The sequence below is a fragment of the Balearica regulorum genome, chromosome 10, assembly GCF_011004875.1.
Source record: "Balearica regulorum gibbericeps isolate bBalReg1 chromosome 10, bBalReg1.pri, whole genome shotgun sequence".
NCBI lineage: Eukaryota > Metazoa > Chordata > Aves > Gruiformes > Gruidae > Balearica > Balearica regulorum.
The window spans coordinates 5,304,194-5,316,514 of NC_046193.1; the positions used below are offsets into that span (position 1 = coordinate 5,304,194).

General features: G+C 38.3%; 1 protein-coding gene across 5 annotated transcripts in view; it reads left to right on the forward strand.

The window, feature by feature from the left end:
- The window catches only part of DCAF1 (DDB1 and CUL4 associated factor 1), a 54,840-nt gene that overhangs the window by 36,274 nt on the left and 6,245 nt on the right, over positions 1–12,321 (forward strand). For 4 of the 5 annotated variants that reach the window (XM_075762859.1, XM_075762862.1, XM_075762860.1 and 1 more), the window contains exon 22: positions 1,127–1,231. In XM_075762859.1, the coding sequence (XP_075618974.1) occupies positions 1,127–1,231 (105 nt within the window). Of the gene's footprint in view, positions 1–1,126; positions 1,232–5,199; positions 5,920–12,321 lie in introns of those variants that run through there. The other variant, XM_075762863.1, reaches the window with a different exon arrangement.

Genomic DNA, 12,321 nt, shown 5'->3' on the forward strand with positions numbered 1-12,321 from the left:
TAAAACCTTCAGAACTGATGATACTGGAGTTCCTACTGTTAAATTCATGCCCTAAGTGGTGGTGGTGTTATGATAGTAAAGATGCTGTTAATTATTTTTCTTGTCCACCCACAACAGTCTTGTTTTTCTGCCTCTGATTCCTTAAACTTCCAGACACATTTGCCTCTCTTCTTCAAACACTTCCCACTTTAAAAAAAAATGAAGAGGTTTTCCTTTTCATAAGCATAGAGAAAAATGCTTTTTTTTCTTTCCTATTTATAGCAATAATTTCCTATTAAAACTTGCACTGTATTGAATAACTGGGAAATGCAGTCTTCCTGGGGCTTCCCATGGAGCTTTTCTGTGAATCACTCTTATTGTTCCTTTTTCACTTGTCTTCTAGCAAAATACCAGAAGCTAAGGATCTGAAGCAAAAATTACTGAGTGAAACTTCTGGTTTGTTAGGGGCAAAGCCAAATGAAACTAATGGGTCTTGGACCCAACTATATACATGTAGTGACTAATTTAAAATCCTGTCGACTTAACACTCTGTGAACCACCGATCGTTACAGATCAAAAAAAAAAAAAAAAGTGAGTCAAGAATTTGTAGTAGGGCAAGCTTCATGTTTAACTACTGAAGTTGGAGTTGCTAAGGTTGTGAGGCCAAGATACGAAAATTTTCTTTTATAGGAGTCACTGGAAATATTACTTCAGGGCATGTGGCAGCAGTGGTTGCTGGGGTGTCAGACTGGTGTCTCCTGGAACCCTTGCTATATGACAGTTCTTAGCATTCTCTGAAGGATATGTTTCAATGGTATGATAGGGAGGCAGATTTGAAAGGAAGTGGTGTGTGGTTAGGTGAGAACTAACCCAAAACATGTTAAGGATCCAGTAAATGTTTTGTTAAGTCTACTAGTAAGAGCGTAACTTATGAATGACAAAAGCAGAAAGTCGATATTTACATCACTACTGGACTGGTCCTTGAAACAAACCAAATACTCATTTTTAGTACTAATTGTACTGCTGATGGTAAATGGAAGGGAAGGATTTTGGTAATGTTTCTGTAATTGAGATCAGATATAGCATTGAATATGAATGTTGAGCTTAATTCCTGAGGTTAACTGCTGTGTGGGCATCTCCTCTTCAGAATCAAGGGAGCATGGATGCCATGAACATGGATACGGTTTGCAGACTGTATGAAGTGGGCAGGCAGCGTTTGGCAGAAGATGAAGAGGATGAAGAAGAGGATCAGGTGAGAAGTAGAGCATTAACATGGTTGTTCAAGAGTAGCTGTTAGCAATCGATGTGTGAGAGGCCACAGGTGTTCATTAAAGTTCAGATCCCTCATTTGGTCTCACCTAATGTGAAGTAGATCACTTTACTGTCAGCGTAAACTAAGACTGACTATGCAAAACCTGTGTGAACAGTAACTTTGGGCACTGTAAACTGACATAATAACGTATAGTTCATTTATTAATTTCCCTAAGTGTTTCAGTCTTGATCAGAAACTTTGCTGTTTGTTCTACTTGTTTTTTTGAAAATATTTTGACACCCAGCAGAGACAATAGTGTTTGAAGTTTTCCTTTTTTTGATTCCAAGTCTCATATTTGGCAATAACTTGTCGCCAATTTCTGAATGAGACACAACTTGTGACTAATGCAGTGAAACAGCACAGTACTGCTACACAGCAAAATGTTTTAAGAATTTTAAAGGAAGCTGTTGGTTTTCCTTCTCAGATCTGCCATTTGATCTCTGGCAACTTGCCAAAAGAGCTAAGATCTGCAATAAGTGCTACTCAGGGTACATTTGGTAAAATACACAGTAGCACAGATACTTACTACAGTACAATGAGAATTAAAGACTAATTTGTAGCTTTTGGATGTCAGGTGGGGTTTTTTGTTTTATTTTGTTTCGGGTTTTTTTGAACAGGCAAAGACCTTATGCTTCAATTCCCCAAAGATTTTAAATGTGTTATTCTCTGCTCTTGGTGTCTGCATTCTAGTATATCATATATTTGTGTCTTCTGTGAGAAAAGCTGACTTTACCTTTTCCAAAGAATGCCAGAAGGTAATATTTTGGTGGGGTATCTTTCCAGACTGTGTGGAAAGCTGGATTTCTGATACCCTTTCTGTCTCTGAATTTTCCTGTTGCCGGGTTAAAACTTTTACTTTGTAGTTCAGAAGACTGGATAGCAGATCCCTGGAAAAAGCAGTTTTCTTTGCAGTTTGTTGTTGTTGTTGTTACAATTTCACTGTCATGCTGAAGATAAAGCAGTACTTCTATTTTGCATACACAGTTTGTTGTCCTGTCCTCTCAATGTGCTACAAGGTTGCAGTTGAAGTCTTGGCACTCCTATGACATCATCGGTCACTGTTTATATCCCTGGATTGGATGGATTCAGTTTTGGAACTTTTAGGATGGGTGAAGAGTAGAATTCCTTGGGAAGCAATGAAGGGGAGGAAATCACTGTTCCTTCCAAAGTGTTTCTACTTTCTAGCCATCCAGTGCTTGCCTCAGGCAATAGTTCCTATTTCTGTCTCTTCTCTGGTTTTGTTCACATTCAGTATATTTTAGTAAGCTTATTCACATTTTCGTCATAAAATCTCAGAAAACAGTTTGTAGCAAAAACTGATTGTGCATTGTACAATGATTAACTCGCAGCTATCAAGACACTGTTTTGTGATATCGCTGGTAAGTGTTGACTTAAGTGGAGATCTGTGTTTGTTTAAGGGGACGCAGTCTGAATGCTGTTGGTTCCAGTCTGTAACACCAGGTACCAAGCAGAGATAAGGTATCTATCACCCATCAACTGTGACTGGGGACGCTTCCTGTCTTACAGATGGAGGTGGCCCTGGGTACGCTAAAAGCTTTTCTGTAAGGCTCATGGAGTATTCAAACAAAGCTGCTCCAGGATCAGTTTGCAAGCTAAGAGTAACGAGGTGATATTGCATGATTGCTGCTTTTTATGGTCTTCATTTCTGGGGTGTATAGATGTTTCCTAGACGGTAACTTTTAGGGATGGCTACAGTCACGTTTATTTAGCAAGAGAGATTTGGTTTTAATATAAACAACACTTATGAACCCAAATTCAGTTCAATCTATATTTATTTAGTAAAACATAAACAAGCCCCTTGCTCTCAGTCATGTAGCTGTTCACTGCTATTCCTCCAGGTTTGTTCTAATCTTAGACTTACAAAATATAGCTTTGTCTCCATAGAGATACCCAGCATTGAGCTAGAATGAGTAGAGGCTTCCAGAATAAAGACGGAATCTCTCTGGCACACTTGTCTGTTAAGGCCAGCAAGAGTAATTTGTTTCCTGATGAAGAGGAGTTTTCTGTGCATACATATGCTCACACATATGTAGGTGTTTACTACTTGACTAGTTAGTTTCTGTAATTTAGGCTTTGAAAAATTGGAAATAAACTTTCAAACTTACTGGGACTTCTCACAGATATTCTAAAACACTTTCTGGATAAAAGAAGATGCTTTCTGATCTTTTTCATTCAAATGGTGTGGGGGGAGATCCATGTGGGTCAACATTAATCTGGTATCTCTTTGGTAAAGATTTTTCAAGCAGATATTAATCTGTTTAACCCTTGTATCTTCACACCTTGACTTTATGCATATATATTTTTGTATATGATCTATGTGGGCCCACAAGTAGAGGGGGTTTTGCCTCTACAGAAAGTAGTAAGTACTCAAATAGAAGCATGTTTGATGGGCAAGCCTTGCTTGGAGGTTATGTGATGCAGAATAAAGTTGCTTTAAAAATTGTGCTTGAGACAAGTTAAGAGCTGTGGAGAAAAATATCTGCCTGAGATATTTTACTTTAAATTTTGACGTCAAAACTGACATCATGAGGCAAGCGTTAGGTCTGTGACAGATTTTTGAAAAGCAAAAGACTGAGAGTCTGTAAAATGAACCTAGCAGGGATATTTGGCCTACAGATATCTTTCTATTCCTTCTTTTATTTAGGTGAAAAAACAAACCTACTATATTACTCCCCCTTTCTGAAACCAAACCTAGTAAAATCAATTGATATATTACATAATTTACTCTCAAATTAAACGATCAGGCTGGCTTAGCTGGCCTGTGTATGGTCCTGCTGCAGTAAATGTTTATGGTTTTGTTTGAAATAATTGAGAATAGGACTGGTGTAGCTGGGTTCTCCCTTGGCTGTTGTACTAGCCATTCATGTGAGATCTCCCGGAAGCTGCCTTTTCCTAGTTACGGCCAGTAATCCAGAGTTGTCAAGCCTTGTTAAACAGAACAAACTCTACGCAGATATTGATACTCTGTGGTCTGTACTTACTGTGGTAACTGAAGGCAAGTGAAGATGTGACACGCTCAGCAAGAGCTGGTTTGTGAGCTTCTTTGTTGGACATTTTACTCTTAAGAATACTAGTCTTTCTGCCTTGAACTTTCATGAGTTTTTGGTGTATTATTTCACTGCTGGGTGGGTATCTAAACGGGTCCATCGGTGACTGACAGTCTTACAAGTATTTGCAAGACTGTGTTCAGCCTATGGGGAAATAGGCAGAGTTTCCTGTTCTTCAGTCTGCAGCAAGATCATCCTCCTCTTCCTCCTGTATTTACCACTGGTTTGATACACTCATTCAGAGTTAGACTTAACAAAAACAAGCTATGTATATAAGCTACTGGTACAGATGCTGGACCATCTTTTGGTTGTTAGCTTGCTTAATTCTTATTTCCCTTTCTTGGCTGATAAGTATCCCCTGTTTCACTTGGTAATCTACTGTCTTCTGTAGTGAGGCAGACCAGCAATTCAGAGGAAATGGTGCAAAGGAAAGTGAACGTACTGATCTGGCCTAGAAATGGCACATGGCAGTTGCTACAGGCTAGAAAAGGAGACTTCAGAAATACTGAGTGATAAGAAAAGCTAAAATCAGGGGAACTGGCTTACCACAGAGTAGACTCAAAACTGTGAAACTTAAGTCTGGATGATGTGATCTTCTGAGTGGGTTACAGGATTTTCAGTCTGTGCATTTTTATATCTCTATTGTAGTTTTTCTTTCTACATTAGTTCTTTAAGGTCTGTTTTTCTCTCTGTGGTACATGATATGGATGATGTTGTATCTGTGAGGCTCAAGTAGTATTCCTAGTTATTGTCATGTTCAGAGAGATTTATGGCTTCAGCAGCAGATTGCCACACCTAGCTGTCCCTGTCCTATAAAGTGTGTTCTACTTCTTTTGCCAGAACTGAAGAACTGTTAATTATCCTGCAGTGCTTCTGGGCTATCGAAATGGTGATGGTAGGTGTGTAATTTGTCTTTTTTGCATTGGTTTAGAAACTCCTAGGTGATACGAAATGAAAGCTTTAGAGATAAGGCAATAAAGACTCAGAAGACAATCACTCTTCTGACATGTGGTTTAGCCAGGATGGAGGATGTTTTTCCTCAACTTTATGTGGTCTTTGTGATCCTATTTTCTACTTTTGTTTTAGGACTCTCCGTGTCTGTCTGCAACAGCAATTCCACTGTACTTCTATTGCTGTTGGTTTGATATCGGTTTGTTTTCATGCGGGTACTTATTTGCTGGGGAAAAAAACCCACAAACCTTAATCCATATTGGCACATGTATTTGAGAACCATCAGACCACAGTGGTGCTTTGTCACTACAGGCTGCCTAGAATGATTTATGTCATCAGGGACCCTTAGTTTTTCAGGAGCTGTTCCTGTAACACTTGAAGATACGGTTTGTTTTGAAATCTTGCTTGAGATGAAATAGTTTACAGGATAATAGCCAGTAACAAGTATTTTCAGGTAAATGCCTCAACTGATAATAATATACATGTGTTTATTGCACACTTTTAACAGGAGTGTTTGAACTTAGTTGCAGAGAGGCTAAGTAACAAGTGTTTTCCATCAAAGAGTTGTTTACATAACAGACACATCTTTTGAACAAGCATCCTCCAAAACAGATATTTAAAAACAACAACAAAGTTTTCCCAGTACCTGTACTTCTTAGCATGCTTCTACATAGTACTGAATAACTGTGACTGCTTGAGCCTATTCTGCTAGTTTCACTAGCTGTCAGTGCAAACAGGAAATTCTTGGAAAGGGTAAAGTAATTTGAGTTTTCAGAAGGCTCGACCTAGTATTATGGAGTAAAACAGCTTCAGCGGAGATAAAAGCATATTTTACGTATTCGATGACAGAAATCAAAGTTGACTTCCTCTCACCTAACACGTCTTTCTAGAATTCCCAGAGTGGCTGGGATCCAAGAAAATAAAAGCTGCCTCAGCTGTGATGAGAAATGTCAGTCAGAAGCTTGAGAAAATAAAGACAAATTCTCATCCACAGAGGAGGAGTTCATTTACCTGCCAAATTTTGAAATTCCTTTACAGGGTATTTTGGTTTTGTCATGCAATTAAAAGACTGGGCTTATTTTTGTGAGTGAGTGTGGGATCGGTGAGAGGAAAGAAGAGCAGCAGATTCAGAAATTGCCCTTAGTTCTGGACTCCTTGTATTATTTCTGAGCCCTACAGCACAGATAATATAATAGTCACAATAGAACATTTATTCCTTAATGCCAGGGATAAATATCAACTGCAAAATGGTGACTTCCGTGTGCCTCAAAGGGGACAATGACTCTAAGGTTAGATTGTTTATCATCAGGTACATATAGACATGTTACAATGAAAACATTTCATAGGCAAACCCAGAGTATTGGTCAAAAGAGTCCCAGCTGAACATGCCAATCCAACAGAGGCCCAGGTACTTTGAAGTTTCTGTTTATTTGTCATGAATGAAAAAGCATCCATCACAGGTAAGTAGTCATTGTTAGACAAGCTAAACTCACTTACGTAGACTAAGAAAATAACTGCTTTTTTATTTCTTCACTCCATGTTTTGCTTCTGTGACATACTGTATGCTGTGTGCTGTTTCCTGTATTAAATCTGCACATACCTACATCTGCATAGAAGCCTATGGTAAGATTCCTTGCTTGTTACATATAGTAACTTCTGCCCATTCCCAGGCTTCTAAGTTTTTGAGCTCTGTGACCTCATTAATGGCTATGAAGAAGTAGAAATTCTAACACTGAAGTAGCCAAGAAGGTAAAAGTAGGTGCAGCCCTGTAGTGTGAAGGAAATGGATACTTAGAATTTAATGGTATGGTAATAGGAAGTGAGTTTGGGCTTGCTAGCTGAGGGGAAGGATGAAGACTAGGTAATCTAGGAGGTAAAATTCCTTGTATGCTTGACTCCCCAGAAGGACTGACAGCTGTATTTAAGCTTTTTCCACTGCTCATTATTCAGGGAGTGTTAAGAAGTGGGTGGGGGAGGAATTCCATAGAAACTGTTAAGTGACTGAAAACCAGACATCATCACTCCTGAGAATTGCATAGCAAAGGATCAGAAAGTACCAATGTGCTACACAGATGTTTTGGAAGCAGAGAGAAACAACTGTAAGAAGATATGACAAAGGGGTTGTCTCTGGAGAAAGGCAAATTACTAAAACAAGGAGAGACTTATTCCTCTGGAGTGAAACATTCTTCAGTGAACTTGTATTTGAACAACGATCAAATGTTGATATGAAAGCAAAGCCTCTTCCTGTGCTGGAAATAGGTAGTAATTAAAATAATACTGATAACTTGGACGAGACCAGATTACTAAAAATGAGTTTGCTTTTCTCTAGGAGAAACTTAGGGGAGGAGGGTGGAAGAGAGGGAGAAGTAAACTAGTAGGTAGTCTCTTGCAAAAGCAAATAAATTGACCAAAATAATGAGACTCTGGGAAACATTGATTTCTTTACCAAAAAAACCCCAAAACAACCCACCAAAAACCAAACCCCCAAAACCTAGAGAAAATAAACAGTTTATAAAACTTGACCAGATGCTTACCAACAGGTGGTTAGACTTAGCTACAAATAGCCAGAAGTGAATTAAATACAAACTGAAAGATTTGAAAAAGTGGAAAAAGCTTCACTGACATTTGACTAACTGTTTTGCACGTAGAAAAAAAGGCAGCCTCATAAATAAAAGTAAGAATAGAGTAAAGAAATAAGAGTAATATCATATAGCATGATCCAAACTGAGAGGTGCAATAGAAATAATAGAAATTGTGTTTTCAGAGGAAGGGACTGTTGCTGGAAAGCATCTGCAGGTGAGAGGTGTTGACTTGGAAGTGCTGATCGGAGGTGAGCATGGTGCTGGGGACAGAGCAGCCGTGGGACGATGACAGCTGAACAGCTCATAGAGCAGTAACAGAGGGAGCTGGGTGGAGAACTATTGACAGAAATATGTGTTTTGGGTTGTGAATCAACTCCTAGTAGAGGAAGAAAAAGTGAATGAGATATTAGATGAAAAGATGAAGCTTTTTGTAAAGACTGAAACAGCGTCAAATATGCAAAAAATCAATGAGCTGTAAATCTCAAAACTGAGTTAAGGTTTCCAAACTGAGTATTGTGGGATCTTCCCTTGGCAGCTAACAGCCAGCCTAGTGTAAATTTGAGAGATTATGTAATCTGCAGTTGAGAAGTCTCAAATTCTGTTCATAAAAAATTTTTTGTTTCAGGAAATGTAAGAAAACTATAAAAACTCTTAAGAGTGCTTATAAAGCAAGCTGGTGGTTTTTTTCATACTGCAGATCTGCAGTGCTTTAAGCCATACTTCCTGAAAGCACTTGGTACATACAGTGGTTTAATGTTAAAATACAGTGCAGAAATATGTTAAAATATATTAAAAAAAATTTAAAAAAAAAAATCAAAGTTCTGCCTAGGTGACATGTATTTTGCATAAGAGTTTGAATAAGTGAAAGACTGGGATTTTCCTGAGCTTTTAAATGTTTTTTGAGATGATCACTGGTGAATATGTTAAGTATCCGTAACCTGTACTACCAAAAAAAGACAAATTTTGTGTGTACAAAATGAATGGGTAAAGGGGAACAGGAAGAAAGTCAGTGATGAAAGTCTATGAAGTGTGTGCAAACGTGCATCAAAGAACAATATGGAAGAAAATACGTAACGCTTGAACAGCAGCAAAGGGTATTTACTAAGGTCTGAACGGGCTGTAAAGACCAGCAACGTGAATCAAGTCAAGGATTTCTTTGTTACAGTGCTGCCACTCCTATATATGCTATTCCTTTAGGGGATGTTGCTTAGGTTTTTTTCCCTTTGTAGTTATAAATGATAAATTAGTTGAACCAAATCTACTTGGCTTTTTGAATCTTTACGTAAGATCACAAACTGGTAGTAAAGTTGCTACCAGTACTTTGCTTTGAGATGACCTTGAGATAATCCTTTGCTATATAATCAACTTTTCTGAATCTGTAAGTTAATATCCAGCTTTTCTTGTATTACTACATCTCTGCAGCCTCCCCCTTTGCTATCCCCTTAAAATTATAACTGGGGTTTTGTTCCTTGTTCACTTTAAATTGCCAGCTTTGTCTTTCTTTGTTGCTTTATTTTTGCAATCTTTTTGCTTTAACTGGGGTGAAGTCAGCACTGTATTTATGCAGAGAAGTGGAGGCAGGAAGTCATTTTGTGTATGAAATGGGGTGGGTGTTTCCTAGATTAAAATTCCTTTATTATAATTGTGATACTGTGTTTTTGAAGAGCAGAAAGGGTTGGCCATCCAGGTATGTTGATACGGCATTGCACCTGTTATGCAGTGGTATTTGTGTGTGCTGGAGATGAAGAGTAACACTGGTACGGTACTGTGAAGATAACACCAAAACCCCCCAGTATTTGTATTCACTATAATATATAGTAATTAATACATATCTATGTAATATATAATTACAAATTTGAGTCTCATTAGGGGTCAGTGAGTATTCTACGTTAAACTGTTCTACTCTTGGCATCTATCAAGGTAAAGCTCCCTTAAGCTAATCCTAAATTTAGGTATCTACAAGCAATTGATAGACCTGAATCACTGTGTAACTAAAATAGGTAGCAATGTGACATCCTTAATTCAAAGGCTGTGCTCCATCATGTCCCTCTGAATGACTATTTAAAAGGGAGCATGAGACTTTTTCCCTCTGTCATAGCCTCAGGTTGGGATTGTTTATAGTCTTAGATGAATTACATGGGAAGACAGGGGTTTGGTCTGGCTGTATTGTAATAATAGTGCACCAGGCACACGGAAATATCAGGCAGTGAGTCAGAGTGCTGATAGTGAGGTAAAATGCTTTTCAGAGGGAAGGTTATGAGATGGTCAGCGTGATTCTACACTACTACCCTCGTGCCTTCTGTAAAGATAACTGGCAGTGTGAAGTGGCCTCTCTTGGAGAGAGAAGAGAATATTCTGTAAGGAAGCAGAGGAGGAATGTGAGGACTCCATGAGCAGTTCAGGTTCTGAGCTAAGCAGCTTTTACAGAGAACAATCCAACTAGAAGGTAATGTTTAGGCATCTAAAGGAGTTAGTGATGGCTAAAACAAGTCCTTGATACTGTTGGAGTCATATAGAGTGTGCTGGTCCGTGGGTTCTGTGGATCAGTGTACTCCAATGAGGAAGACAAGCACAGGTGCATGCTTGTTTTGTATAGACGTGCTTGTTCTTTTTTTATAGCATACCTGTGTCATTGCCCAAAGCTCTTGGGAACTACCGATGAGTAGGTAGGAGCTTTTGCAGGTTTTTCCTTCACAAATCCAGATATGGTTTGGAATAACTGTTCTGCCTCTCTTCCCTTGTGCCACTGCACAAGGGTTTCTTTCACTGCTTTTACTCTGTATGCTTGTATGAGTCACTGGGGAAGGCATGCCGGTTTTTATCTGTGTGTGGATCCCTTACGCGAGACAGTTGTGGTGTCTGGTGAGCATACAGCCTAGATATCCATTAACAGACTGCACATCACTTACATATGATGGTATTAGACTCCACCTGGTATTTCCTCACACCTTTCTCAGCTATATGTCCCACAGATTGGTTTTGGGTGCAGAAGCTCAGTGTGCCCTTTTAAGAGATCTCCCCACGTACGCGCAAGCCTTGTGTTTCTGGAGTATTGCCGTGTGCCTGCAGAGGTTTGTGCTTCGAGGTTGTTCAGAAGCTAATGCAGAATTAATTTGCCTGTTACTTAGCAGAAGCACCACAGTGTCCAGGTTCCTGTTTGCGTCCTTTAAAACATGACAAGATACAGGTTTCTCAGTAATTAAGATCACTCCTCTTGATCTGTGTTCTGTGTCACTCGTTAAGCTTGGTAAGGATGAGTGCTGTGTCGTGTCATGCTCTCACGTGCACATGTGACTTCTTGTGGCGTGGTTTTTCACACTATTTTCTGGTTTCCCAAGGACAGATATGACTTAGATTTCATCTGACTGTTCTTAGGTGGTTTTTAAATGGGCATGGCCTGATTTTAATTGCCTACTTTGGATTTAAGTAATTTAAACTGGAAAGGTGGAAACATTGATTTCAGTTCTCTAGTATTCTGTGGCTATCTCTATTTTCACAAAGGATTTTTCCTCACTGGTTGGTATAATCCTTCAAAGTTAATTTGCAGCTAAATATACAGCTTTTCTGTGTAATTTGGCATTTATTCTTGTCAGCCAGAAGAAATCTTTAGCTTTATACAACTATATTTAATTTCATCCTGTATTTGAAGGATGATCTTGCTATATATGCATTGCCTTAAGCTTGAATGACAATGTTGATAAAATAGTATTTCAGTTTCCAATAAATACATTAAATGTGAAACATAATCCAATTCAGTAGTTTTGACATTTTCTTCTAAGTCATTATGGGCTAGATATTTAGGAAAAAAAGATGCTTTCAGAAATTCCAGATGTGGAAACTAAGAGGGTACTAACTCTTTTCAGAATCCTTTAGGTTTCAACTAAAAATGAATGACTCTAAATGAATCTCGTAGACAACAGACTTTTTGCCTGCTGTCTGCAGTTGTGTGTCTGTCTCCAGACACTGAAAAACTGGACTTAATTTTTCCAAGCTTTTTAAATAAATTGATCTCCTCCTTTCCAGCTTCAGAGTTGTTTAGAGACAGTAAACTCTCCTGCCTTTTCAGTTTTGAATCAGTTTTTCTATTCTGAATAGAGGAAGAAAGTTTAAGACATTGGTCTCTCTGCAGATACTGCATAGAACAACAGTAAAAGTTAAGGCAAAAGCTTTTATACTCCATTCAATGTATATCATGGGAAATTATGCTCAACATGGCACTGCATTTTAAAACTGTGAACTACAAGTAATATATTTCCTCTCCCAGTGTGTATACAATTCAAAAAGCAATGTCCATTTATTTGAGGATTCATTGACTCAAAGTTTGTAATTGCCTAAAATAAGCATAAGCTTTAATACCAGTTGGTTTAATTTTATATTTAATATAAGCTCTTTCAGAAAGAAAACTGGATGTAGCAAACAAATGCTTTTA